This window comes from Neoarius graeffei, chromosome 3 (genome assembly GCF_027579695.1).
Source record: "Neoarius graeffei isolate fNeoGra1 chromosome 3, fNeoGra1.pri, whole genome shotgun sequence".
Lineage (NCBI taxonomy): Eukaryota > Metazoa > Chordata > Actinopteri > Siluriformes > Ariidae > Neoarius > Neoarius graeffei.
Window position 1 is genome coordinate 32,596,662 of NC_083571.1, and position 26,723 is coordinate 32,623,384.

Here is a 26,723-nt window from a genome sequence, read left to right on the forward strand (position 1 = left end):
GTATAATGTCTCTATCTTTCACGGTGTGTGAGAGTAGAAAGCCAGACCGAAGTCCGACCAGGAGGAAAACGAGCTGGTCATATCGTGTTTAAGGCGACTCTATGAAGAGAGACAGAAGACACACACGCATGTACACATCGCACAAACAAAACAGGTACCCCCCACGCACACACTTCTGTGTTTTTATTGGTTTCTGGTCATGACTGGTTATTTAAAAGAAGTAACTTCCTCAAGCGGGATGAGATCTGTTTGGGCTATGCGTCAGATTTTGACATTTTATTAATTGTACTGTTGGCACACTGTGTGTGTGTGTGTCAGGAAGCTCCAGCGGTGTGTGAGGAGACGTGTACAGGTCCCGAAGGCAGCATGAGCAGCAGCAGACTGCGTCTGGAACAGCTGAAGAGTCGAGCCAAAAGATCACTCACAGAGTCACTGGAAGGAATATTGAAGGTACACACACACACGGGGGTTAGTGTGCAAACCCCTCAGACAAGATAAAGAAGTCCTTTCATTCATAGATATTTTTGTGTGTTGGGTTTCACAGGGTTTCCTTCTTTATCATGAATAACAAACCAGTGTTGCCAGGCGAAACAAACCTCACCTGGTAGCACTTATGAATATGAACGAAGATGTCGTTGGGAAAAAAAAAATAGGTACCCTATGGGTACATGTGGCGACTGCTTATAAATAAAATAGTTTTCCGATCTCATGTCCATACAGTAAATATAGCATATATTATTTACCAGCTTAAGGTCGGTCCGTATGGTGAAATACCGTGACCGAGGTCTTGAAAGTACTGAGCGAGGCCCTCTGGGCCGAGGCCACGGTATTTCACCATACGGACCGACCTTAAGCTGGTCAATAATATATTTATTTTTTTCTTAACCAAATTCTAACAGAAAACGAGAGCGCGGGGGCGTCGTGGCTCAGGTGGATAAGGCGCCATACCATAAATCCGGGGACCCGGGTTCGATTCCGGCCCGAGGTCATTTCCCGATCCCTCCCCGTCTCTCTCTCCCGCTCATTTCCTATCTCTACACTGTCCTATCCAATAATAAAGGTGAAAAAAGCCCAAAAAATATCTTAAAGAAGAAAACGAGAGCGCCCGAAAGGGAAAACCGAGCCGAGCCGCCTTTTTGAATCCTCATTCACGGCTGTAATGCAAATGGCTTCCTCCTCAGTATACAAGTGCACTTCCATGGCAGGAAAAAAACTACATTTTGCCACCTATGTATGACTCCTATTTGTATAAATAGGGGACTTCAGGATTCAGCCATGTTTTTGCTCGGCGTTAGCAACAGTTAGAGGTTTTTAGCTTTCTCCTGAAATGTTTTCTTTTATTTCTTCTTCCTCAGGGTAGTAAAACTCGCTTTCGCTGTGAACACTGTCGTTATCGCTATCCATGCTGCAAAATTAATGCTATTCTCCTGAGAAATGCTGGCAAAAATTTATAAGATTTTTGATAATCTTATAAAAAAAGATAAATGTTGACAAAAAAAATGCTACTATGTTTGTTGTTGTGAACGAGCGAGTCGCCAGAGGTCCATAACCGGGGTCCGTATCGTAGGATACGGACCCGCTCGCCAGCCAATCAGAGCGCAGGATTTGTTGGAAACCAGGCCAGGAAAAAAATAAATATATTTACTCGATGAGGCAGTAGCCACAAAAATGAAGAGTAATCCAAAAATGAAAGATTTAAAAATCACAAAGGTAAACTATATCAGGTGTCTGTACTTTTATATTATTCTACTCTTGCCTCTTACAGTTTTCGAAACTGAAAGCTCCGAACCGAGGCTGACATACACACGCTGTCGCCATGACCCAAACTCTTATTTCCTGGAAATGGCCCGGCGCTAGAGCTCAGTGGAACACACTTTCCCTCTGTAATAAGCATAAACATGTCTGAAAGCGATTTCTTTACTCTAGTCCAGCGGTTCCCAAACTTTTTTGGCCGCGCACCCCCTTCGATACTCCAACCAGGTTGACGCACCCCCAGTTCCCCAGTTTCAAAAAAAACACATGCTTTCTTATAAGGGAAGCATCTTTAATCGTGCTAAATGATGATAAACATCGTTTGCCACACCTGCAGGAAACCACAAAAGTGGAAAAAAAACAACAGCAAAACTTTCTTACAAAGGCAGCACGTCGTGCTCGAATGAGAACATCGAATCACATTAACATATTATGCGCTCTCGTATTCGAATTAGATAGAATTTGATTGAAATGTAACAGTTTTAAAACGTTGCAACACGGTAAATGCGCAAATTCATTCCAAAGGGAGATCACATCGAGGCATGGAGTCTACCAGCCAGATACGGGGAAAAGATATGATTTTCATGCGTGTTTAAAACACTAGCAACACAACCCTGTCATTACAAGGTTATGAGAATGAATTTAATTTGCAAAAAAGTTAACGTATGAGTGATCCCACGCTTATGGGTACTGAAATGGGGACATGAACTTATTTTTAAAAATTCACCTAAAACCATTTCTTTTTTTACCATCAGGTCACAAAACATGTAATCTTTAATGAATGATATGTTAAAAGATAACTTTAATTTTCTGAGATGTAATAAAAACATATTTATATGCCAAAGTCAAGCCTATGAGTTCCAAAATGATGTCTGTTACATTACTTCTGTTACGATTGTCCATCTCGCGTCTGTTACAAATTAATTACAATCTAGCTATATACCATGTTAATCTTATTGAAAGAATGTGTATGTTTATTCTACTACACATGTTTATTAATTATATTTGCTAAAACATCACCTTCCTATGTTTCAAAAAGTAATTCTACATTGTTAAAATTGAGAATCTATATGTCCAACACTTCTGTTACGTTCTGACTTTGGCATATAAATATGTTTTTATTACATCTCAGAAAATTAAAGTTATCTTTTAACATATCATTCATTAAAGATTACATGTTTTGTGACCTGATGGTAAAAAAAAGAAATGGTTTTAGGTGAATTTTTAAAAATAAGTTCATGTCCCCATTTCAGTACCCATAAGCGTGGAATCACTCATATAATAACAGTAAAAATAGCAATGATAATTATGAACATATGCATTTTAAAGAGATACAACAATTAAGGAGCATATCAGGAACAGATAAAGAAGAGGATCCATCTGATTGTGAAGTGCAGCGCTGGCGGCTCAGTCTGCAGCAAGAGAGAGACAGACAGACAGACAGACGGTGGGTGGGTCAGTAGGCTATATAGGTCCTATTTTCAGTAGCAGTATATATTTTTAGCAAGATCAATGCCATTTGGCCAAATACATACCAATATTAATGCGACGGATGGGCCTGCATCTTGGCACAGAGCTCCCCGATGTTTGGGGTAATTGAAGACAGTCTCAGCCTCAAATCTTTCTCAACATCTCCCAGTCTTTGCCGATGTTTAGTTGCCGATCGGCATTTAGTTTTGCCGATTTCAACCAGTTGAGCATCGCGAATGAATGAATGAATGAATGAATGAATGAAGCCACAAACTACTGCAGAACCGTTACGGCGTAGAAGAAGAGTTAAAAATCGCCATTACATTTTTTTATCTTGCGCACCCCCTAGTGGCAGATCGCGCACCCCCGGGGGTGCGCGCGCCACACTTTGGGAACCCCTGCTCTAGTCCATTTATTTCGAATGGTGACCCGAATTGTATACACTCACCGGCCATTTTAATAGGAACACCTGTATGCGCATACACAATGTGCAGTCGTAGTGACTAGCGCCTCTATATGAGGCAGTAGCCACAGCAACAACAACAATTTTGACCTTTTTGGTGACCTTGACCCTCAAAATGTTGGAGGTTGTATTGGAACCCAATGCCCATCTATCCTGAAAGTTTCATGAAGATCGATCCAGCCGTTTTCCCGTAAAAATGGACAAAAGTTCAATTCGAAGTTTTAGAACGTTTTTAATCACTTTTAAAAAATGCTTGAATGTGTATTCAGCCTTGAGACCTGCCTTCAGTCCGTTCCATATCCTCTGAACAGGGTCCTCAGTTGTAATACAGTATTCATGCGTGTTGTGTTGCAAAAGTATCCCCCCCCCCGCCAACCCCTTCAGACGTTTTATAATGTTACAGCGAGGAACTGTAATGGATTTAATCAGAGTTGTAGATTTAAAAAAAAAAAAATCACTGATTGGTACCTTTCCTGGCCTTACATTTCACAAGATGGGAGAATACAGAGAGAGGGATCTTCGACCATTCCTCTTTGTGCAATCTCTCTAATACCCTGTCCACACTAGGGATTTTGTACCGATACGATACTACTTTCGTACCGCAACACCTGTCCACACTAGCAACTATACCGGTACTGTAGCGGTATAACTGTATCGGTACGAAACCCACAAATGTATGGGTTTCGTACCGGTACTGTAGCGCTTCGCGTAGTGTGGACAGATGAAGCGGCTCTGTATCGATACAAATATAATGCGCAAAGTCACACACCTCAATCGATGTCTTCGCTTAATAAAATAGTGAAGAACGGAGATTCGTTTTCTTTGTTTCTTTCTCAACTGCCTCGCGCGTTTTATACGATTCGACTGAATAATGGCCCTTTTCCACTACCCTTTTTCAGCTCGCTTCAGCTCACTTCAGCCCGACACGGCTCGCGTTTCGACTACCAAAAACCAGCACGACTCAGCTCGCTTCAGCCCTGCTTAGCCCCTAAAACTCGCACCGTTTTGGAGTGGGGCTGAAGCGAGCCAAGCCGTGCCGAGTGAGGCTGGGGGCGTGAGCAGACACTCCCCTGTGCACTAATTGGTGAGGAGGAGTGTCCTCACATGCCCACACACGCCCCGCGAGCGCGCTGGGATCTGTAAACACCGCAAACCCGGAAGGAGAAGAATTACGAATTACGAGAATTTCTGAAGCCTTATGCGCCTCGCCTCATCTATACGCTCTTGCCAGTATCTGTTGGCGTTGTCGGTGACAACAAGCCACAGCACCAAGACCAGCAACACTAACGACTCCATGTCCTCCATGTTTATTGTTTACTATTCGGGTCGTGAGACTACCGCTTAAAAGCTCACTGATGTCACTGTTTGCGCTGCTTAACGACATCACGTGACGTCCACCCACTTTCGCTAACTCCACCCAATGTGTCCACCCACTTCCAGCCAGCACGGTTCAGCGCGGTTGTAGTCAAACTGCAACTCCAACAGCCCCGCTCAGCTCGACTCAGCACGGCACGGCTCAGCCGCGTTTGTAGTGGAAAAGCGGCATAAATGACCACCAGAAATACAGACTGTACATTGACAACAAAAAGCACACACGTTGTTTCATCCGCCATATATTCTCGGAAGGAAGTTACTCTGTAACCACGGAAACATTTCGCGCACGCGCATTTCAACTACCGTGAAAGAAAACCGCAAACATTTCTCGCTAGTGTGGACAGATGCACTAAACTGTACCGGTATACTTTGTATCGATACAGTTATACCACTATCGTACCGGTATAAGTGTGAACACAGCATATATCGTCCAGAGTCCTCTCCTATGCACTCTCCTCTTCAGCTCACCCCACAGGTTTTCTATGGAGTACTTGCATGTGACGTCACAGCCGATCCAGATTGTGACAGACGCCATTGTGTTGGTCAAACGCCATATTCCGCCTTCTACTTCTACTTCTGGTTCTACTTCTGCTTTTACTTCTACCTTTTCTTCTGGAAAACCCTACTATATACAATTCTACTACAACGGCTGCGGCTACAAGCTCTCCCTACCTGTGCACGTTTTTTGTGTGTATTTTTGCGTGTTGTTCGTCTGTACCGGACTTCAATATCCACTACAACCGTATGGACTTACTGGACATTGGTTTCCAGCAGAAAATGACGGTTTGTAGTGATTTCCATTGCATGCACAACATTCCGGACGAGAAAAAAAAAAAAACATTCCGGACGAGATGGCGAGACCAGCGGGGTCTCCGTGGATTGTTATCGGAAGCAAAGCGAAGGAGGCGGCGCCGGGAGCGGAAGCAAAAGCGAGGCTGCAGGCAGAGCGGGCCTGTTGACTAAGCTCAGAAAACAGCCACTCAAATCTCCACTGCCAAGCCTCTACCTCTCCAACGCCAGATCCATGGTAAACAAGATGGACGATTTGGAATTACCTTATTCTATTCTATAATCGGCTGGTCAGTGCTATACTCAATACTTAAGTGATTTACCCATCCAATGAGGATTCTTGTTTACAAGATGCCACATCTGAGTCGCTGACAAATCCTGAATTTCTGTAAAGATAACTGTCCAGAGATTTATAGGCACGCAGTGCTTCACCACTGAACAGCAAGGGAAAGTTAATGAGGTAATTATACACGTCCGGGTATTCCGCTGGCAGTTCAAAATCCGGTCGTGAAAACTCCGTCCGGAAAGCCATAAGGGTCACTAATCTGTAGATCGTTTATTTTAGACATATATCTAGTTATCTGTTCATTAGAAAAATGAGCTGTGTAGTCCGTCGGTTGAAATTGATCCATTCTGTACACGAGTGCAGCAGTATTCAGCGGTGTTTTTGACCGACAAGATGGCGGTTGTGTACTTTCCGGTCACGTGACTGCAAGATCTCTATTGGGTTGAGGTCTGGGGACTGAGATGGCCATGGGAGGAGCTTGATTTTGTGTCTGGTGAACCATTTGTGTGTAGATTTGGCCACGTGTTTAGGGTCGTTATCTTGCTGAAAGACCCAGTGACGACCCAGCTTCAGCTTTCGGGCAGAGGCCACCAGATTTTGATTTAAAATGTCCTGGTATTTCAAAGAGTTCATGATGCCATGCACCCTAACAAGGTTCCCGGGGCCTTTGGAAGAGAAACAGGCCCACAGCATCACCGATCCTCCCCCATACTTCACAGTGGGCATGAGGTGCTTTTCCGCATACTCATCTTTTGTGATGTATTAGAGCAGGGCTTTTCAAAGTGTGGGGCGGGCCCCCCCTGGGGGGCGCCAGAGTTCTTCAGGGGGGGCGCAACGTGAGAGACAAAATAGATCGATTTTTAGTACCTGAAGCTACAGGGAGTGAGGAGACAGCCAAGCAAAAAAACAGAGCCTCCAGGATGTTGCGATTTGCAACTTCAGCGCAAATTCAACCAATCCCCGCGAATTCAGGGCGGTGTTGCAATTATATCCAATCACCACAACTTTCCTGCAGATTTGACCAGTCGTTGACGTCGTCTTGAGGTGACATCGACAAACTACCTTCCGCCTTACTTCCGGATGTCTATGTTCAAGAGAAGCAGCATGCGCGTGCGAGACAATGTTTATATAGGCTTAAATTCTGTTGCTGAAAGTGTGTTATGTTTACAGTGAAGGACTGTGTGCACTTTATTTTTTTTTTTTTACTTAATACAAGAAATTAATGGATGCCAACATTTTTGCCAAAATGATATTTTATTTTCCATTGTTTAGGCAGCTTCAGCATCATACTGTGAGATTCTGTTCAAATTGTTTTTTTTTCTTCTATGAAGCCTGAGCCATTTATTTTATTAGTTTATAATTATTGTTTAATTTAGTCTTCAGGAGAGACTGCCTGCACACGGTACTGGTATTAATAGTTTTTTTTTTTTTTTTCTTACATGAAAGCTGAGGCATTTATATTATATTTGAAGGTAACTTCATGTTGTGCTGTGAGGTTCTGTGCACTTTAACTTTTGAACCAACAGGTGCATTTGGATAAGTAAAGCCTATTTTTCTGCATTTTTGTAGTCCTGGTAATCTTTTATATTGGTAAAGTTGTTTATAGGACCATTTCTCAGTGTCTTTGTTTTTTTTAATCAATAGTTTTTCAGTAATAACTTAATATTTAACATATCACTCAATTTTAATCACAAAAAGAGAAAATCGCAACAATTTCTCGCAACTTTCACTTCCTCCCGCAATGTAATCGCAACAAAAACCTAAACACCGCAACTTCCATCGCAATTTTTTGGAAAACCCCCGCAACATCAGACATTTTAGCCTGCAGCAATCACAAAAAAGGCCCGCGGAATCCTGGGGGACTGGAAAAAGAAGGAAGTATGACCACGATTATTTAAAGTTTGGATTTTCATGGACTGGATCTGAAGATGCTCCACTGCCACAGTGTGTTGTCTGCCAAGAGGTGCTCGCTAACGATGCTATGAGATGTTTAAAATGTGTAAAACAAGATGTTTTAAAAAGCACAGATGTTTAAAATGTGAAAAAGAAAAAAAATAATGTGTACAACAACCATTTTTTTAAAATACGAATGGAACATTAAGTATAGCAACAAAAAAATTGTAAGGGGGGGGCGCTGTTGTTTATTTGCTCTCCGAGGGGGGGCTGACTCTCCCACACTTTGAAAACCCCTGTATTAGTGTTTGTTGCCAAAAAGCTCTGTCTTGGTCTCATCTGACCAAAGCGCACGGTCCTAGTACCGCTTGGCGAACTCCAGACGTTTACGTTTATGCTTGTAAGTGAGAAAAGTGAGAAAGACATTTTATAATGTAACACCCAGGAACTGTAATGGATTTAATCAGAGTTGTAGATTTAAAAAAAAAAAAAATCAGTGATTGGTACCTTTCCTGGCCTTGTTGGTCTTCATGATGTTTCTTTACCCATGTACTCTATACAGATTTCAGTCTTTGACGGCAAAAAGGGGTGAATACTTACCGTATGCAGTCATGCAGACTTGTAGCTTTAATTGCTTTTTCGATCAAAACTCTGTGTGTGTGTTTTCTCAACAGAGCAACAGTAGGTCCAGGTTACAGAGAGAGAGCAGTGACAGCACCTTGTCAAACTCCACCATCAGCAGCGCCCATCAGGTCTCTCCAACACTTTCACTATGTCCAATAATACAAAAAAACCAATTCTGTATTTCTCCGTCAGAGCAACTCATCGTGTAAATTGCCTGGAAAGTGTGTGATGTGACGTGTTAAGAGGTGGAAATATTCATCACCTTTGTCTAATTTTATATATAAGGACAGTAGGGGTGTCGATATAACCAAAAACATCACATCGGTGATACTTTTCTACGACCCCGATTCCAAAAAAGTTGGGACAAAGTACAAATTGTAAATAAAAACGGAATGCAATGATGTGGAAGTTTCAAAATTCCACATTTTATTCAGAATAGAACATAGATGACATATCAAATGTTTAAACTGAGAAAATGTATCATTTAAAGAGAAAAATTAGGTGATTTTAAATTTCACGACAACAACACATCTCAAAAAAGTTGGGACAAGGCCATGTTTCCCACTGTGAGACATCCCCTTTTCTCTTTACAATAGTCTGTAAACGTCTGGGGACTGAGGAGACAAGTTGCTCAAGTTTAGGGATAGGAATGTTAACCCATTCTTGTCTAATGTAGGATTCTAGTTGCTCAACCGTCTTAGGTCTTTTTTGTCGTATCTTCCGTTTTATGATGCGCCAAATGTTTTCTATGGGTGAAAGATCTGGACTGCAGGCTGGCCAGTTCAGTACCCGGACCCTTCTTCTACGCAGCCATGATGCTGTAATTGATGCAGTATGTGGTTTGGCATTGTCATGTTGGAAAATGCAAGGTCTTCCCTGAAAGAGACGTCGTCTGGATGGGAGCATATGTTGCTCTAGAACCTGGATATACCTTTCAGCATTGATGGTGTCTTTCCAGATGTGTAAGCTGCCCATGCCACACGCACTAATGCAACCCCATACCATCAGAGATGCAGGCTTCTGAACTGAGCGCCGATAACAACTTGGGTCGTCCTTCTCCTCTTTAGTCCGAATGACACGGCGTCCCTGATTTCCATAAAGAACTTCACATTTTGATTCGTCTGACCACAGAACAGTTTTCCACTTTGCCACAGTCCATTTTAAATGAGCCTTGGCCCAGAGAAGACGTCTGCGCTTCTGGATCATGTTTAGATACGGCTTCTTCTTTGAACTATAGAGTTTTAGCTGGCAGCGGTGGATGGCACGGTGAATTGTGTTCACAGATAATGTTCTCTGGAAATATTCCTGAGCCCATTTTGTGATTTCCAATACAGAAGCATGCCTGTATGTGATGCAGTGCCGTCTAAGGGCCCGAAGATCACGGGCACCCAGTATGGTTTTCCGGCCTTGACCCTTACGCACAGAGATTCTTCCAGATTCTCTGAATCTTTTGATGATATTATGCACTGTAGATGATATGTTCAAACTCTTTGCAATTTTACACTGTCGAACTCCTTTCTGATATTGCTCCACTATTTGTCGGCGCAGAATTAGGGGGATTGGTGATCCTCTTCCCATCTTTACTTCTGAGAGCCGCTGCCACTCCAAGATGCTCTTTTTATACCCAGTCATGTTAATGACCTATTGCCAGTTGACCTAATGAGTTGCAATTTGGTCCTCCAGCTGTTCCTTTTTTGTACCTTTAACTTTTCCAGCCTCTTATTGCCCCTGTCCCAACTTTTTTGAGATGTGTTGCTGTCATGAAATTTCAAATGAGCCAATATTTGGCAAGAAATTTCAAAATGTCTCACTTTCGACATTTGATATGTTGTCTATGTTCTATTGTGAATACAATATCAGTTTTTGAGATTTGTAAATTATTGCAATATTGTTTTTATTTACAATTTGTACTTTGTCCCAACTTTTTTGTAATCGGGGTTGTACAATACGCAACTCGTATCATGATATATAGAGTACGTAGACTTGCAAACTGTAATAATGATGGTAATAACTTTTTTTTTTTTATATTAATATGCGTCTTGACATTTTGCTTTGCAGAATTTAACTTAAAAAAAAAAGATGGATGGATATTCGCACGTTATAGGAAATGGTCTGAATAATATCGTGGCCGTTTACAGTTGCCTATAACTTAAGTCATGCCATGTGATCACATTCATCAGGATATCGTCTTGGCGGAACCGCCGTCTCCGCCCCTCCTCCTGCTGCCATCCAGCCCGCTGCGCTCCCACAATTCCACAGGGGACCTGAAGAGCCCGGAGGCTGGAGACGTGGGTCAGGAAGGTCACGACTCCCAGGCTCAGAGCTTCAGGAGGCGAGCGAGTACGATCAGTCACTCTCCGTCGATGTGCTCGAGCAGCCAGAGCGTCCCGAGCGAGCAGGTGACGGCCGGGAGCAAACCCAAACTCGTACGCCATTACTCCGTCAGCACGGACTCGCCTCATCAGAGCAAGTGAGTGTGTCCTGGCTCCGTGTTACGGATGTACGCTTTGGAAAAAAAAAAAAAACCCACACGCCGCATTACAGCTACCTTCTGCCCTTTTCACTTCCTGTCTCTTGCATAGCCACTTCCTCTTTTGGAAACAATCACTTCCTCTCAGCTCATATTCCCACTTTTTGGTTTATTATTGTTCCACACTCGCTGTGTTTCTGTTCTCGTCTCTTAGTCGCTCATTTCCTCCTTAATTTTTCTCCCGTGATCGTTCCACCGCCATCGCCAGGTCGGCTCCCGTCAGCGACCCGAGCTCCTCCGCTTCTTCCTCTTCCTCACACCTCTCCTTCTCTTCATCTCCTGCATATGCAAGATTGGTGAAGCCCAGAGCCTTTGAGCAGCTCACAAAACCCCTCAAGAGGTGTGTGTGAGGGTGTGTGTGTGTTGTTAATTGATATACACTGGATGATTTAAAGGTAGGTGATAGAGACACAATTCTGTTTCATTGCACTTTTTTTAAGCATGCACCGATACCGATACTGGCATCGGCATCGGCCCCGATACTCCACTAATATACTCATACTCGTACTTGTCAAACAGTTGCCGATACCATGAACCGATACCAGTGCCGATCCCATGCGCCGATACCAATGTTCCCCGCAGCGCTTTTTGTTCCATTCGAGAGAGAAAAAAAAACTGAAGCATTGTTGAGCTCAGGCTTGAGCATAATATGATAGGCTATACCATGCGCCGATAGTGTTCCGTGAAGCGCCTTTTTTTGCTCTGGGGCTGTCTTTTGCCATCTTCTCCTTTTTTTTTTTTGAAGAAGTCGATCACAGTTGGCTGCTGCTGGTGACTGCTACTAGCACTGACAAACTGACCATGCTGTTCAGCGTGGCGTATCCGTAGGTGTTTAATTAAATTGCTGGTGTTAAATGAAGTACTTTCCTTCCCACCTCTTGCTATTGTTGCACTACATATGGTGCATTTCACTTTGCTCCTGTCTTCCTCCAAAATTTTATAAAAACGCCAAACTGCTGAGGACGACATGTTCGTTTGGTTGTAACAGCTGAGTCGTCTTCTCTATACACTCGTTCATGACTAGTTGTCTCCCTCTGCTGGGTACTGAATGTCAGTGCGCAGAGTTGTAGTGGGTGGTTGCGAGCATTGCGGCGGCCCGCGGGTGTTAGATTATAGATATGTAGGTAGCCTATATTTTAATAACATCAACAGTATCGGTATCGGTAGTACTCGGTATCGGCAAATACTGAAATGATAGTACTCATACTCGTATCGGTTTTCACAAATGTGGTATCGGTGCATCTCTAACTTTTTTTTTTTTAAACTTTGGAGATTCTCACAGTTAAAATTGGAACCATTTTTCTAAAGTTGAAAAATCCGTTGCCTACAAATTAGAATTTTATTTTTTTGACGGCGTGGCTTGATGCTAATTTCCAGAAGTGTCTCGGTGAACATTAAAATAATCACTTTATGATGGTGGTGATGATAATGTAGCACCTTTCTCAAAACCCAAGGTCGTTTTACAATTATAGGGCGGTTAAAAAAAAAAGTCCACCAAATATTAGCCTGGGCCCGCCCATCCTAAGCGTGACGCAACACGAGGGCCTGTTGCGAGCTTAGTCTGGCAAGGCAAGCTATCTCCAGCTCTTCCAAGCTCCCGAAAAATCGGGAGCCAATCAACTTTGAGCATCTCCAACGGCCCTGGGTAGAGGCGTGTTCAAGGCAGTGACGTAGTAGAACTGCGACCGGAAGCCATAGATTGTTTACAGAATCTATGCCGGAAGCGCTTCATTCACTAGAAACATTACGAACATGGAGCAGCGGCAAGCCTTTGACACAGCGGTAGATGCTGTATTGAAAGCATTCAACGGGAAGTTCTCATTGAAAACGGAGCAAAGAGCAGCCCTGGAGGTATTTATCTTCTTCCTGTTACTCAAGCAGTTTCCGTCGCGTCACATACGTCAGAGGAAAGAGTGATGTGATTGGTTTAAGCTTCGTCACAGCCTTTTCTGGCTTCGACCAGTAGCAAACTGAGGCATTTCAGGGAGGCGGGTCAACCACGCGCTTTGGGAAACGGTTGGGCTTAATATCTTTGCCAGACCAAATGCTCGCAGAGCTTTGAAGTTGCGTTAGCCAGACTATCCAAATATACCCCTTTTCCACCAAATCAGTTCCAGGGCTGGTTCGGAGCCAGTGCTGGTGCTGGTTCACAACTCGTTCAACTTGCGAGCCAGCTGAGAACCACTTTGCTTTTCCATAGCTCACGGTGCTAAGGGAAGCCACGTCATTATGTCGCTGTATACGTCAGTTACGTCGCTGCGTTTGCATAAACCTTGGCGCGAATATCGAAGCGAAAACAACATGGAAGAAGCAGCAACAACAACAGCAATAATAATAATGGATGACTTCGTGTTTGTACAGCTGCTGCTTCTTGTCGCTTAAAAATGGCGATCTTTTGCGGTCTTGTTATTGTTGTTGGTCTTAACAACTCCGCCCCCCCGCTGACGTAAGCGGTTCTTTCCTCTGGCCCAGCAAAGACCTGGTGCTAGCCTGGAACCGGTTTTTCTGGCCCCAGAGCCAGTTCTTTGTCAGTGGAAACAGAAAACCCGGTTCCAAACTAAGCACCGGCCCCGAACCAGCCCTGGAACTGCTTTGGTGGAAAAGGGGCAGAGGTCAGGATGTCATTCCAATGGCATAGCAGCCACAGTCCCACCAAAAAGCGCACAAAAACAAGTCCCACACCGCCAGCACAGCCGCCGCCGGGCAACATCACTCGGAATGTCACGCCAAGCACTAAAGCGCCGCCGCACAGAGCTCTGGACAACCACGATGTTAAAATGAGCAACGAGCTCACTGCAGATCATAGCTAGGAGCACAGGCATCACCCACGGCGAACCAAGGCCTGGAGAGAACCGACACCCAAAACTGGGTCCGGAGCTACACCACAACCGGCGGGCAACACACTCAAACAAATATCAAACCACACAAACACAAAAAAAAAGAAAGGAGAGAAAATAAAATAAGCTCCGGTGAGAAGCGGCAGGCAGAATGCGCACGGCGTACTCTCAACTGGAAAAGATTTACAATGAAACTTGATCCTATATCACGATCCTCGTATCGGAAAATTGCGTAGCCGTAAAACTCGTAGGCGTTTTGCCTGCGTAGGAGCGCCGAATTTCACACGAGACTCGCGCAAAAGTCCAGTCTGCTTAAAAACGCACCCAACGACATGCGACTCTCGAACGATCGACATTTTGCGCATATACTCTCCGAAACCCCGCCCCCTTTCCTCCGTTTCACATTGGTGGTCGTCTCTCGTCTCGATTTTCTCGGACGTAAGGCCAGCCGGCGAATCGTCCTCGCTTTCTCTCACGCCTCGAGTCGATTAATGCGAAATGCGATCCATCAGCGTACACTGCACTCACATTCGATGTATTCAGGATGGCGCTGAAGAACAAGAAGTCACGCGTCCTTCGCTCGTTCTTCTTCCGCTCGATCACTGACCACCTGCTTTTATGCTGACTTTCTTTCATCCAGGTTTATTATAGCCTTCCGACAAATAACGCCAAGTAATTCTCTCACGATAAAGCAGCCGCTCGGGAGCCTCAGACGTGATCATGTGACCGCCTGTCTCCATGAAGGTCAGCCGCCTTCCACGTTTGAGGCTCTGTGGGGGTGGGTTGGTTAAAAACTCCTCTAGATTCAGCTCGTTTGTTCATCCCCGGTCAGGTTCGGTTCGAGGTGTGGCATGGCGGATCTCAAACGCTATTGGCTGACGTGTAAGTCGCCCAAGCGCTTTGACGTGTCGTCAGTCTGACTTCCTGTTTCAGAAGGACGTACGTCAGCATAGGACGAGATTTAACGGAAATTTCATCGCATGCATTCACCTTCTCTTTTATGCATAAGTATTCACCCCCCCACCTTTAAACGTGTTACAAACCGAAAGTAAGGAACCGTTAAACGGGAGTGAATACTTGTGCACAGCTCCGTATTTCTGTCCTCTCTTTCACAATCCCTTTCTCTCTCTCTCTCTCTCTCTCTCTCTCTCAGTGGATTGAGGGCCAGGCTGTCGTCGTCGTCTTCTGTTCCAAACTTCTTAAAGTTTCTGGCTCCTGTAGAGGAGCACGATGACTCCTGTCTCTCACCAAACCACAGGTGCTTCCTTTATCTCTTTCCTTTTCTTCTTCCTTTATCTCTTCTCTATAGCCTTGTCTCTCTCTCTCCCCCCCCAAAAAAAGCCCCAAACAAATAAATACAGTGCCTTGAAAAAGTATTCATACCCCTTGAACTTTTTCACATTTTTCCACCTTACAACCACGAACTTAAAAGCTTTTTATTGAGATTTTATGTGATCGACCAACACAGAGTAGCACATAATTGTGAAGTGAAACGAAAATGATAAATGGTCTTCAAAATTTTAAACAAATAAAAATCTGAAAAATGTGGTGTGCATTAGTATTCAGCCCCCTGTACTCTGATACCTCTGAATACAATCCAGTGCAATCAACTGCCTTCAGAAGTCATCTAATTAGTTAATAGAGTCCTACTGTGTGTAATTTACTCTCAGCATAAATACACTTGTTCTGTGAAGGCCTCAGTGGTTTGTTAGAGAACACTGAAGAACAAACGGCATCATGAAGACGAAAGAACTCACCAGACAGGTCAGGAATAAAGTTCTGGAGAAGTTTAAAGCAGGGTTAGGTTATAAAAAAAAATATCCCAAGCTCTGAACATCTCAAGAAGCACTGTTCAATCCATCATTCAAAAATGGAAAAAGTACGGCACAACTGCAAACCTACCAAGACACTCCACAAATCTGGCCTTTTTGGAAGAGTGGCAAGAAGAAAGCCATTGTTGAAAGACAGGCATAAGAAGCCATGTAGGGGACACAGCAAACATGTGGAAGAAGGTGCTTTGGTCAGATGAGACCAAAGTTGAACTTTTGGCCTAAATGCAAAGCGCTATGTGTGGCGGAAAACTAACACTGCTCATCACCCTGCACACACCATCCCCACTGTGAAACATGGTGGTGGCAGCATCATGCTATGGGGATGCTTTTCTTCAGCAGGGACAGGGAAGCTGGTCAGAGTTGATGGGAAGATGGATGGAGCTAAATACAGGGCAATCCTGGAAGAAAACCTGTTGGAGGCTGCCGAAGACTTGAGACTGGGAAAAAGATTCACCTTCCAGCAAGACAATGACCCTAAACATACAGCCAGAGCTACAATGGAATGGTTTAGATCAAAGAATATTCATGTGTTAAAATGGCCCAGTCAAAGTCCAGGCCTAAATCCCATTGAGCATCTGTGGCAAGACTTGAAAATTGCTGTTCACAGACGCTCTCCATCCAATCTGGCTGAGCTTGAGCTCTTTTGCAAAGAAGAATGGGCAAAAATTTCAGCGTCTAGATGTGCAAAGCTGGTAGAGACATACCGCAGCTGTAATTGCAGCAAAAGGTGGCTCTACAAAGTATTGACGCAGGGGGGCTGAATACTAACGCATATGACATTTTTTTCAGATTTTTATTTGTTTAAAATTTTGAAGACCATTTATCATTTTCGTTTCACTTCACAATTACGTGCTACTCTGTGTTGGTCGATCACATAAAATCTCAATAAAAAACTTTTAAGTTTGTGGTTGTAAGGTGGAAAAATGTGAAAAAGTTCAAGGGGTATGAATACTTTTGCAAGGCACTGTAGGTTAATTAAAATGGAAATTAAAAGATATATTGGTCATAATAAATTTGATAGCTTGTATATGATGATTTACCGACATTGTTCATCGAGACATCTTGCATTTTTTTTTCCTCTCTCTCTCGCTGGCTTTTTTTTTTTTTTTTTAATAAAGCATCTGAAGTTACTTTACAGGTCTCCGTTTCGGCTTCAGTTGACGAGATGCAAATTTAAATTAACTGCCTTCAAATTCGGTTGTTTCTTGCGGCTTCATATCCAAAGGTTTGCCACAAAGTTGCGCTTGTTGGAGATACAGGAAACCACTAGAGGGCGCTGGTTGAGAACGACACTTATGTATATGTAAAGGCTGGAATGGCTACTCGGAGTGGGGGAGGGGACAAAACATAAGTGTGCTGCAGAAATCTTATAAATAATTTATATATATATATATATATATATATATATATATATATATATATATATATATATACATTTGTGCACACTTGTCACGTTTATGGCACCACTGTCACCTCACAGCAAGAAGGTTCTGGGTTCAAGCCCAGTGGCTGACAAGGGGGGGGTCTTTCTGTGTGGAGTTTGCGTGTTCTCCCCACGTCAGCGTGGGTTTCCCTATGCGGTTAGGTTAACATGGGGCAGCTGTGACCTGAGGTTGGGCTGAAGTGCCCTTGAACAAGGCGCCTAACCCCCATCTGCTCCCTGCTGTGTGTGTGTGTGTTAAATGCAGAGGACGAATTTCACTGTGCACTTGAGTGTCTCATCTCATCTCATTATCTGTAGCCGCTTTATCCTGTTCTACAGGGTCGCAGGCAAGCTGGAGCCTATCCCAGCTGACTACGGGCGAAAGGCGGGGTACACCCTGGACAAGTCGCCAGGTCATCACAGGGCTGAGACAGAGACAACCATTCACACTCTCATTCACACCTACGGTCAATTTAGAGTCACCAGTTAACCTAACCTGCATGTCTTTGGACTGTGGGGGAAACCGGTAGCCTGGGAAATCCCATGCTGCTTTGCACAATCGTTCCGATCTGAAAAGACAGCATGGAAACTATGGTCTAAAGGCTCGCCTGAGTTAGGGAGCCAATCAGAGAGTGGGGAGGGGTGGAAAGACGGTGACGCGTACTACTCGACAAACGGAAGCTTGTAGTTTATTTGGGACTGTTTACGGATCACATTTAACATGGCGGCGAGCGATACGAGCCAAACTTTCGATCAAGCTTTAGACACTGTTCTGAATAGTTTAGAGCGAAAGTTTGTTTTAAAAAAAAAAGAACAGCGTTTGGTGTTATAGTCTTTCGCCTCTTCGTCGCTCTAACTACGTCACCGGGTACAACTGCCATGATTGGCCATGGGCTACGTATACGCCAAATGATAGACATTCGCAACGTCCAATAAACGGCCGTTGACAATCGTAAACCACACCTCCCCTACGAGAAATTCAATAGGCGGATTCCAGACCATATTTCACTTGTACTTGTAATATGGTCTGGTGTTAACCAGACTAGGAAACCGGAGCACCCGGAGGAAACCCACGCGGACACGGGGAGAACATGCAAACGCCGCACAGAAAGGCCCTCGCCGGCCACGGGGCTCGAACCCGGACCTTCTTGCTGTGAGGCGACAGCGCTAACCACTACACCACCGTGCCGCCCTGCATTTGAGTATATGCGTGATTTTTAAAAAAAATCAAAGCTTCTTCTTAGGTTTGACGTTTTGCTGTGTTCTGTTTGTGCACAGAGACGTAGCGGCCCTGTCCAGCCCCGGAGCCGTATGTGTGGTGGGACCGGACAGTCCACTCCATCACCGCAGACACTCCTGGAGGCAGCAGATCTTCCTCAGAGTGGCGACGCCACAGAAAGGCTCGGAGACAGCAGGTAACACACACACACACACACACACAGCGAGCGAGAATTCCTACTCAGGAAGGTTCCTAGTCATTGATGACGTGTGCGATGAATGAATAAATGGTGACCCACCAAACAGTGAGCCCTCGTGCCCTGTGGATGGGGGCGGAGTCATCCTCAAAGAGCCCGCGCCCAAAGAGTATTGTATGGATTTGGAGAGCTTTACTGTGAACGAAGCGTTACTATGGAAACCATGACATTTTAATATAAAGCTGCTGCGTTAGTATTCTCAAACACATCCACACAGTTTCTGCGCTGGAAGCGTTTGTATTTACGCTGACGTCGGCGGTTTCTACACGGATGAAGCGGTCGGTTTGCTGAAGGCTTGTTCGCTGGAAAACACGGGCGATGTTTGTTTGCTCAGAGGTGCGGCTGAAACCAGACTGTGACTCCCTTGAGCACATGATTTATTTGAAGCGTCAGTGACCAGAGCCAGATGTCACTAAAGTTCACGCTTCGTATCAGAAGCCGAGCCTTTAATCCTGTTAAACTCTGCGTTACAACTCGAGTTTGAAAAGATTCGTCCCAGCACTTCATTTTAACATGGAGCTTGTTTTCGTTTCATTTGCTTCCAAACATGTTTGCTCAGGGTTGGGTTTTTCTCAGGAACCGCAGTCTGCTAAACACACATTAAAGGTTTCCAGTGATGATTAAACATGGTTGCCGGTGTTCCAAGGTAAAACGCAGTACTGAGGAATTTCAGCTGCACCTCCGTCAGCGTGAAAAAACTACCACCATCTCACCACCTGTCCATGTTTTTTTTTTTTAAAGGGAGCATACTTGCATGACATGCGATACAGTCTTACGTCAGCTAACTAACTAGCTTAACCTGATCACACACCACATCACAGCACTGCTGCATTCTCCATTCTGATTGATCAGGCAGTGTGTCTGGTTTCTATAGCAGCAACTTAGAATTGGACGCTCAACCCCCCAAAAAATGCTGCTTGAGGAAAATAATCTGCTTCAGGGTAGATTGAAGCTCGGTGTTCATGAACGTCTCGCCGATGTAGAAGCTCTAGAACGTTCTTCGGACCCACAACGAATCAGGCCTCCAGATGAAGCTGTGTTTTGTGTTTGAGCTTTGTTGGATCAGAAGGTCACGTCTCGCTGTCCTCACGCTTCATAATACATTTCAGCGCAAACATTTAAACATCGCAAGGAATGAAACCTGAAAATATAAAGCAGGAACGTTTGATTCATCACAGATTCTTGAGTTTTGTCAGAAGGAAGAGATTAAGATCTGTCCAGAGCCGTTTGTTGTGACATTCTTCAGGATGATGCAAGCTACATGGAACAAATGAGTATTTTTGAAATTGGCGGGTGTGTGTGTAGGCATGTTTGCATCAGCACTACATTTTCTCTATTTCTGCATAAATATGACCTAACACATCAGATTTTCACACAAGTCCTAAAAGTAGATAAAGAGAACCCAGTTAAACACATGAGACAAAAATATTATACTTGGTCATTTATTTATTGAGGAAAATGATCCAATATTACATATCTGTGAGTGGCAAAAGTATGTGAACCTCTAGGATTAGCAGTTCATTTGAAGGTGAAATTAAAGTCAGATGTTTTCAATCAATGGGATGACAATCAGGTGTGAGTGGGCACCCTGTTTTATTTAAAGAACAGGGATCTATCAAAGTCTGATCTTCACAACACATGTTTGTGGAAGTGTATCATGGCACGAACAAAGGAGATTTCTGAGGACCTCAGAAAAAGCGTTGTTGATGCTCATCAGGCTGGAAAAGGTTACAAAACCATCTCTAAAGAGTTTGGACTCCACCAATCCACAGTCAATAACTGCAACTAAACGTTTGCGGTAACTGTTGATCAGTCCTGCACACCGGCTTGGAGGAATTTTAGCCCGTTCCTCCGTACAGAACAGCTTCAACTCTGGGATGTTGGTGGGTTTCCTCACATGAACTGCTCGCTTCAGGTCCTTGCACAACATTTCCATTGGATTAAGGTCAGGACTTTGACTTGGCCATTCCAAAACATTAACTTTATTCTTCTTTAACCATTATTTGGTAGAACGACTTGTGTGCTTAGGGTCGTTGTCTTGCTGCATGACCCACCTTCTCTTGAGATTCAGTTCATGGACAGATGTCCTGACATTTTCCTTTAGAATTCGTTGGTATAATTCAGAATTCATTGTTCCATCAATGATGGCAAGCCATCCTGGCCTAGATGCAGCAAAACAGGCCCAAACCATGATACTACCACCACCATGTTTCACAGATGGGATAAGGTTCTTATGCTGGAATGCAGTGTTTTCCTTTCTCCAAACATAATGCTTCTCATTTAAACCAAAAAGTTCTATTTTGGTCTCATCCGTCCACAAAACATTTTTCCAATAGCCTTCTGGCTTGTCCACGTGATCTTTAGCAAACTGCCGATGAGCAGCAATTTTCTTTTTGGAGAGCAGTGGCTTTCTCCTTGCAACCCTGCCATGCACACTGTTGTTGTTCAGTGTTCTCCTGATGGTGGACTCATGAACATTAACATTAGCCAATGTGTGAGAGGCCTTCAGTTGCTTAGAAGTTCCCCTGGGGTCCTTTGTGACCTCACCGACTATTACCGTATTTTCTGGACTATAAGCCGCTACTTTTTTCCTAGGTTTTGAACCATGCGGCTTATACAAAGGTGCGGCTATTCTGTGGATTTTTCTTCCACCGCTAGGGGCGCTCTAACCGGAAGTAGAATCAAAAATAAGATAGACGAAAAATCAATGCAAAGAAGAATTAGCAGATCTTTAGCAGATAGAACACGCACGACAAATTACTAACTGGTAATTATTTTCAAATCCAGCGAAGATGATTAAAGTGACTTGTGGTTTCAAACACAGGAGAAATGAAGGTAAATAAATACCGGTTATTTTCTCTTGGTTCTGTTCCGTTTTAATCAGCAAAGTTGCTGCCGTGTTAAAAGGCACTGTTCGGAAAGAATCTGTTCAGGTACATACATGTACATTTACAGTACAAAATCGTTCTGTACATGCAGTAAATATCTAATTTTTCAACATAGATATCTGCGGCTTATAGCCCGGTGCGGCTTGTATATCTTTTTTTAAATTTTTTTTTAAAAATAGAGCGGATGCGGCTTATATACAGGTGCGCTCTATAGTCCAGAAAATACGGTACACGCCTTGCTCTTGGAGTGATCTTTGTTGGTCGACCACTCCTGAGGAGGGTAACAATGGTCTTGAATTTCCTCCATTTGTACACAATCTGTCTGACTGTGGATTGGTGGAGTCCAAACTCTTTAGAGATGGTTTTGTAACCTTTTCCAGCCTGATGAGCATCAACAACGCTTTTTCTGAGGTCCTCAGAAATCTCCTTTGTTCGTGCCATGATACACTTCCACAAACATGCGTTGTGAAGATCAGACTTTGATAGATCCCCGTTCTTTAAATAAAACAGGGTGCCCACTCACACCTGATTGTCATCCCATTGATTGAAAACACGTGACTCTAATTTCACCTCAAATTAACTGCTAATCCTAGAGGTTCGCATACTTTTGCCACTCACAGATGTGTAATATTGGCTCATTTTCCTCAATAAATAAATGACCAAGTATAATATTTTTGTCTCATTTGTTTAACTGGGTTCTCTTTATCTACTTTTAGGACTTGTGTGAAAATCTGATGATGTTTTGGGTCATGTTTATGCAGAAATATAGAAACTTCTAAAGGGTTCACAAACTTTCAAGCATGACTGTATATGTATAGCTAGGAATAAAAAAAAAAACCCACAAGCACTTGACAGGCCACGCCCAGAAACTAACAGTACGCTGTAGCTCCATGGCCAAAGCAGGAGTTTGTTTGTCTGAATGAACAAGTTACAGCTAATAAGAAGGAAAAATAAAACCCTGCTCATTTTAGTTCTTCATATCGATGGTTTGCATTACCTCGGAGTTATTTAAGCTCCATTATAAGCCGATAACGAGTCGTAAAAATAACGCGAGTTATTTTCCAGGTTAGAACGCTGCTTTGAGGGACCGAAAGAAGGTTCTTGTGGCGTGTGTTTTAATAGTCATGCTTTGTATGTGCAGCAGAGTGTAATTGGGTTGGGTGTGGTCGTGTTGCACTTTTTTCGCTGGAGGACACGCTGACAGGCTGCCAGAAGAGAACCATTTAGTGTGTGCGCATGCACTCGGAACGCATCAGACTCGAGCATAAACTAAGCAGTGTAGACACCGACAAACAGACAGTGCATCTATTTAGTGGTATCGTGGCAGTTGTAGATTGTGCGAGTGCAGCAAGATGCAACACACACCCTTATTCACATGAACGTTTGCACTCACCACTCCCCTTGCTCTTGGACGCATGAAGTGTTACAAATAAGTTAAAAGTGCCAACCGAGCGACAGGGTGGATCCCCAACCACAAAACGCTACTTCTTGTTTTTGTTTCTTGCATTCCTTTTTTTAAACTTTGTTTATAGCGATGAAAGATGGAGCAAGATCTCGAGACCTAGTATTCCGTTTTACTTACACCAATGACCATAAAAAGAGTGACCAAGCCATGGCGAACTGAGAAGGCATTCTCTGAAATGGGTGTGTGTGATTCTTCTGTTTGTTTGTTTGTTTGTTTTTTGCTCTCATCTTGATATACAGCGCCCTCCACAATTATTGGCATCCCGGTTAAGATATGTTCTTAGGCTTCTAATAAATTAATTTAAAATAATACTAATATAGGACAACAATGTAAAAAAAGAGAAAAATCCAACCTTTAATTCAAGTGGATTTATTCAGTGGGAAAAAAAATCCAACAATAAGAAATAATTCTTTTACATGAAATCATGTGTGCCACAATTATTGGCACCTCTGATGTTAATACTTTGCACCAGGGCTTTGAACCGGTTCAAGGAACGAAAACCGGGAACTTTTTCTATTTCACATGGAACAGAAACGAAAACAGAAACTTTATTATTTTTTTATGTTCCGGAACAGAAACGCTTATTAAAAATAATGGTAACCGGTTAATACCGGTTTTTATTTCGTTCCTCAAAGTTTCCGTAGCCTACAAATAAAAGTCATTCTTCTCCTGCACAAGTTTCTATTCCCGCTGGAGTTCACTTCCTGTGTGACGTTCGCTGATTGAATGGAGAGAGCGGGAAGGTGGACTACTAGTGAGTAATTGCATTACTGAGTGTCTGAGCAAAGAAGAGCCTGAATGTTGCAACCTCCCTATTGGCTGTTTGTAAAAATGTATCAGTTGTTGCCCTTCCCACGGGAATCATCGCGGGCTCGAGAGACGAGACCTGACGAGTTAGTTCGTTGGTAGCAGAACAAAATGTCTGGACACAAATCGGGTTTTCAGAAAAGGAAAGAAAATAAACGGAGGGTCGAAAATACAAAAAAGGAGGCAGAAAATGCAAAATGAGTTTTAAGGTAGGACAAATGGTTGCTTTTTAAGGCAGCCCGCCGTGGCTGCCTGCAGGCTTATTTATTATAGCCCATTTAGTTAAAATAGTTGATATAAAATGTTTATAGTTATAGTTATGTGATGGTTGTCCTGATTTAGACTGGTGGTTTTTTTTTGGGGGGGGGGGTGCGCGATGTTGCACCCGGGTCCAGATTAGGGCAGAACCGGCCCTGGCTACATTTCAGGTGTAGTTTGTTTTATGTATGTATGTACTTGCATAGATGTGTACTTGGTCTCCCAATATGGCGCCTAACAAAATCTCGCGGCGCGGTGACGTCATGCGGTAGCCCTCTATAGGGCCTGACTAGCCTTTGGTAACACACTAAACGAATTCTCTTTCATTTTTGGCACTTTTTCTGTTTGTGTAGATGGGAAGACATACTGAGAATCCAAATCGCCAACATTTGAAATAATAATTGTTTTGAATTATTTCTTGTCTTATTTAATGAAGGTTGTAATAGAATTAGCCTACATTTGGCTTAAGCTGGATGAGACAGAGACATAATTTTATAGCCATTTGTTAAACAGCTGACAGGGAACGTAATTAACCGTTCCGGGAACGAAATTTTTTTGTTCTAACCGGTTCGGGAACGTCTATTTAATGGTGGAACCCAAAACCGGAAACGTTAAAATTCCGTTTCTGTTCGGAACGAACCAATAGGAAAAAAATTCTGGTTCAAAGCCCTGCTTTGCACAACCCCCTTTTGCCAACAAGACAGCACTTAATCTTCTCCTATAACATTTCACAAGATGGGAGAATACAGAGAAAGAGAGAGAGAGAGGGATCTTCGACCGTTCCTCTTTGCGCAATCTCTCTAATGGTGGTGATACATGGGGCAACTTTTTGGGCAATGTTGCCGAGCAATGTTGCTGGCAACGGGCAACTAGGTGAGACACAGGGCAACTTTTCAGGGCAACTAACAATGGGCAACAACAGTTAGCAACGGCAGTTTACAGTTAGCTAAAAAAAATCGATGTCTTAATTTTTGCTGTGACCATTTAATCAAGCTGTCTGTTGTTTTTTAGAGCTTTGGTGAGGTAAATTCCTCCATATAGAATATTAAAATAACAACTTACCGGCGTAAAAACAGATGAGGAGTCTCTCCATCTCTTCACTCCACTGACACTGAGCGGCCGCCATATTTGTTTGAAATTTCTGATCCGAACCTCACCGGAGGTCACATGACTCGATACTCGCGTTCTGATTGGCTTACCTCAAAAAGTTGCCAGAGATTATCAAAACCATTCAGAAAGAAACAATGTTGCCCAATCTCAATAGAAAAGAGTCAAAACGCAATTGCCCAGCAACATTGCTCGGCAACATTTTTAAGAAGACAGCGTCTAAAGAAGCCAGATCCCTCTGAACTGTAAACTCAATGCTATCCCAGAAATCCTTCCTGTAATATGCAAATTTGGCCGCCTCTGATTGGACAGCGCGACGCATCAACAGGCAGAAAGTGTAAAAGTACAAAATGTGTTAAGTGAGCTGAAACAGTAAAGATCAGATTCAATGCAATATTTATCAACGAACAACTTAAACTTAATATAATAGTGTACTTTATATTATAATCAAGCATGTCAAGCCTACCGTCACTGTGAGTTGTAGACTAACTCAAGCAGTAGATCACTTCACTCATGGTTCTTTTACTAGCACCGGTGCTCGGCTTAGGTTTCACTTTGCAGTGGCTGTGTCAAGACGTGTTATGCTTTGCAATACAAAGCAAGCCCATTCACGTTTTTATGCTGATAAGAGAATTACAATGGTTTTTCATGTGACAAAAATGTGCGATTAAATTGCGATTAATCGCGAGTTAACTATGACAGTCGCGACATTAATCGCGATTAAATATTTTAATCGCTTGACAGCACTTATATATATCTCATTCCCCTGTACCTGCGTTTTTCCTGTCTCTCACAGAAAGAGGAGAAACATCCCTAGAGGTCGGCAGTCGACTGACGGTGGGAGGCGGAGCAGGGGGCGGGGACAGCGCACTTGGGCCGGTACCTGAAGAGAGGAGGAAAAGGAGTCGGGAGGAGCTCCGAGAGTTATGGAAGAAAGCCATTCTGCAGCAGATCCTCCTCCTGAGAATGGAGAAGGAGAACCAGAAACTGCAGGGTAAGACACCCGGGCAAAAAAAAAGTCGTGAACGCAGTGTGCGTGCGCACACAAGTCGATCTATACCAGCCAGGGTCCAGTGATGTATGGAATCACATAGAACAAGTCACGGTTCGGAAGGAATTCTTCAAAATGAGCGTGAAACTGCGACCATAAGCCCCGCCCCTTGCGACCTGCTTCATTGATGAAGGTCCGAGAAGCGGCCTTGGGCCCAGAGGGTCACCGGTTGGTTTGATTCCCAGAGTTGAGTGAACGAACAGCATTTTTCTTCCTCCTCCTTCTGTATCATGGCTGAAGTGTCTTTGAGCGACGCACCTCACCCCCAGCTGCTCACTGCTCTGGGTGTGTGTATGTGCGTGTGCTCTCATTGCTCTCTCGTGTGTTCACTGTTTCAGATGGGTTAAATGCAGAGGAGGAATTTCACTGTACTCGAGCATATGCGCGATAAATAAAGAC

The 26,723-nt window shown here is 43.6% G+C and overlaps 1 protein-coding gene across 7 annotated transcripts in view; it reads left to right on the top strand.

Annotated features, from left to right (window-relative positions):
* tbc1d1 (TBC1 (tre-2/USP6, BUB2, cdc16) domain family, member 1) overlaps positions 1–26,723 on the top strand; it is a 164,746-nt gene that overhangs the window by 98,627 nt on the left and 39,396 nt on the right. For 5 of the 7 annotated variants that reach the window (XM_060916684.1, XM_060916685.1, XM_060916688.1 and 2 more), the window contains 8 exons: positions 38–154; positions 319–450; positions 8,702–8,779; positions 10,832–11,121; positions 11,390–11,521; positions 15,172–15,276; positions 18,552–18,688; positions 26,070–26,267. In XM_060916684.1, coding sequence (XP_060772667.1) covers positions 38–154; positions 319–450; positions 8,702–8,779; positions 10,832–11,121; positions 11,390–11,521; positions 15,172–15,276; positions 18,552–18,688; positions 26,070–26,267 — 1,189 coding nt within the window. The remainder of the gene's footprint in view (positions 1–37; positions 155–318; positions 451–8,701; positions 8,780–10,831; positions 11,122–11,389; positions 11,522–15,171; positions 15,277–18,551; positions 18,689–26,069; positions 26,268–26,723) is intronic. The other 2 variants (XM_060916686.1, XM_060916687.1) reach the window with 2 other exon arrangements.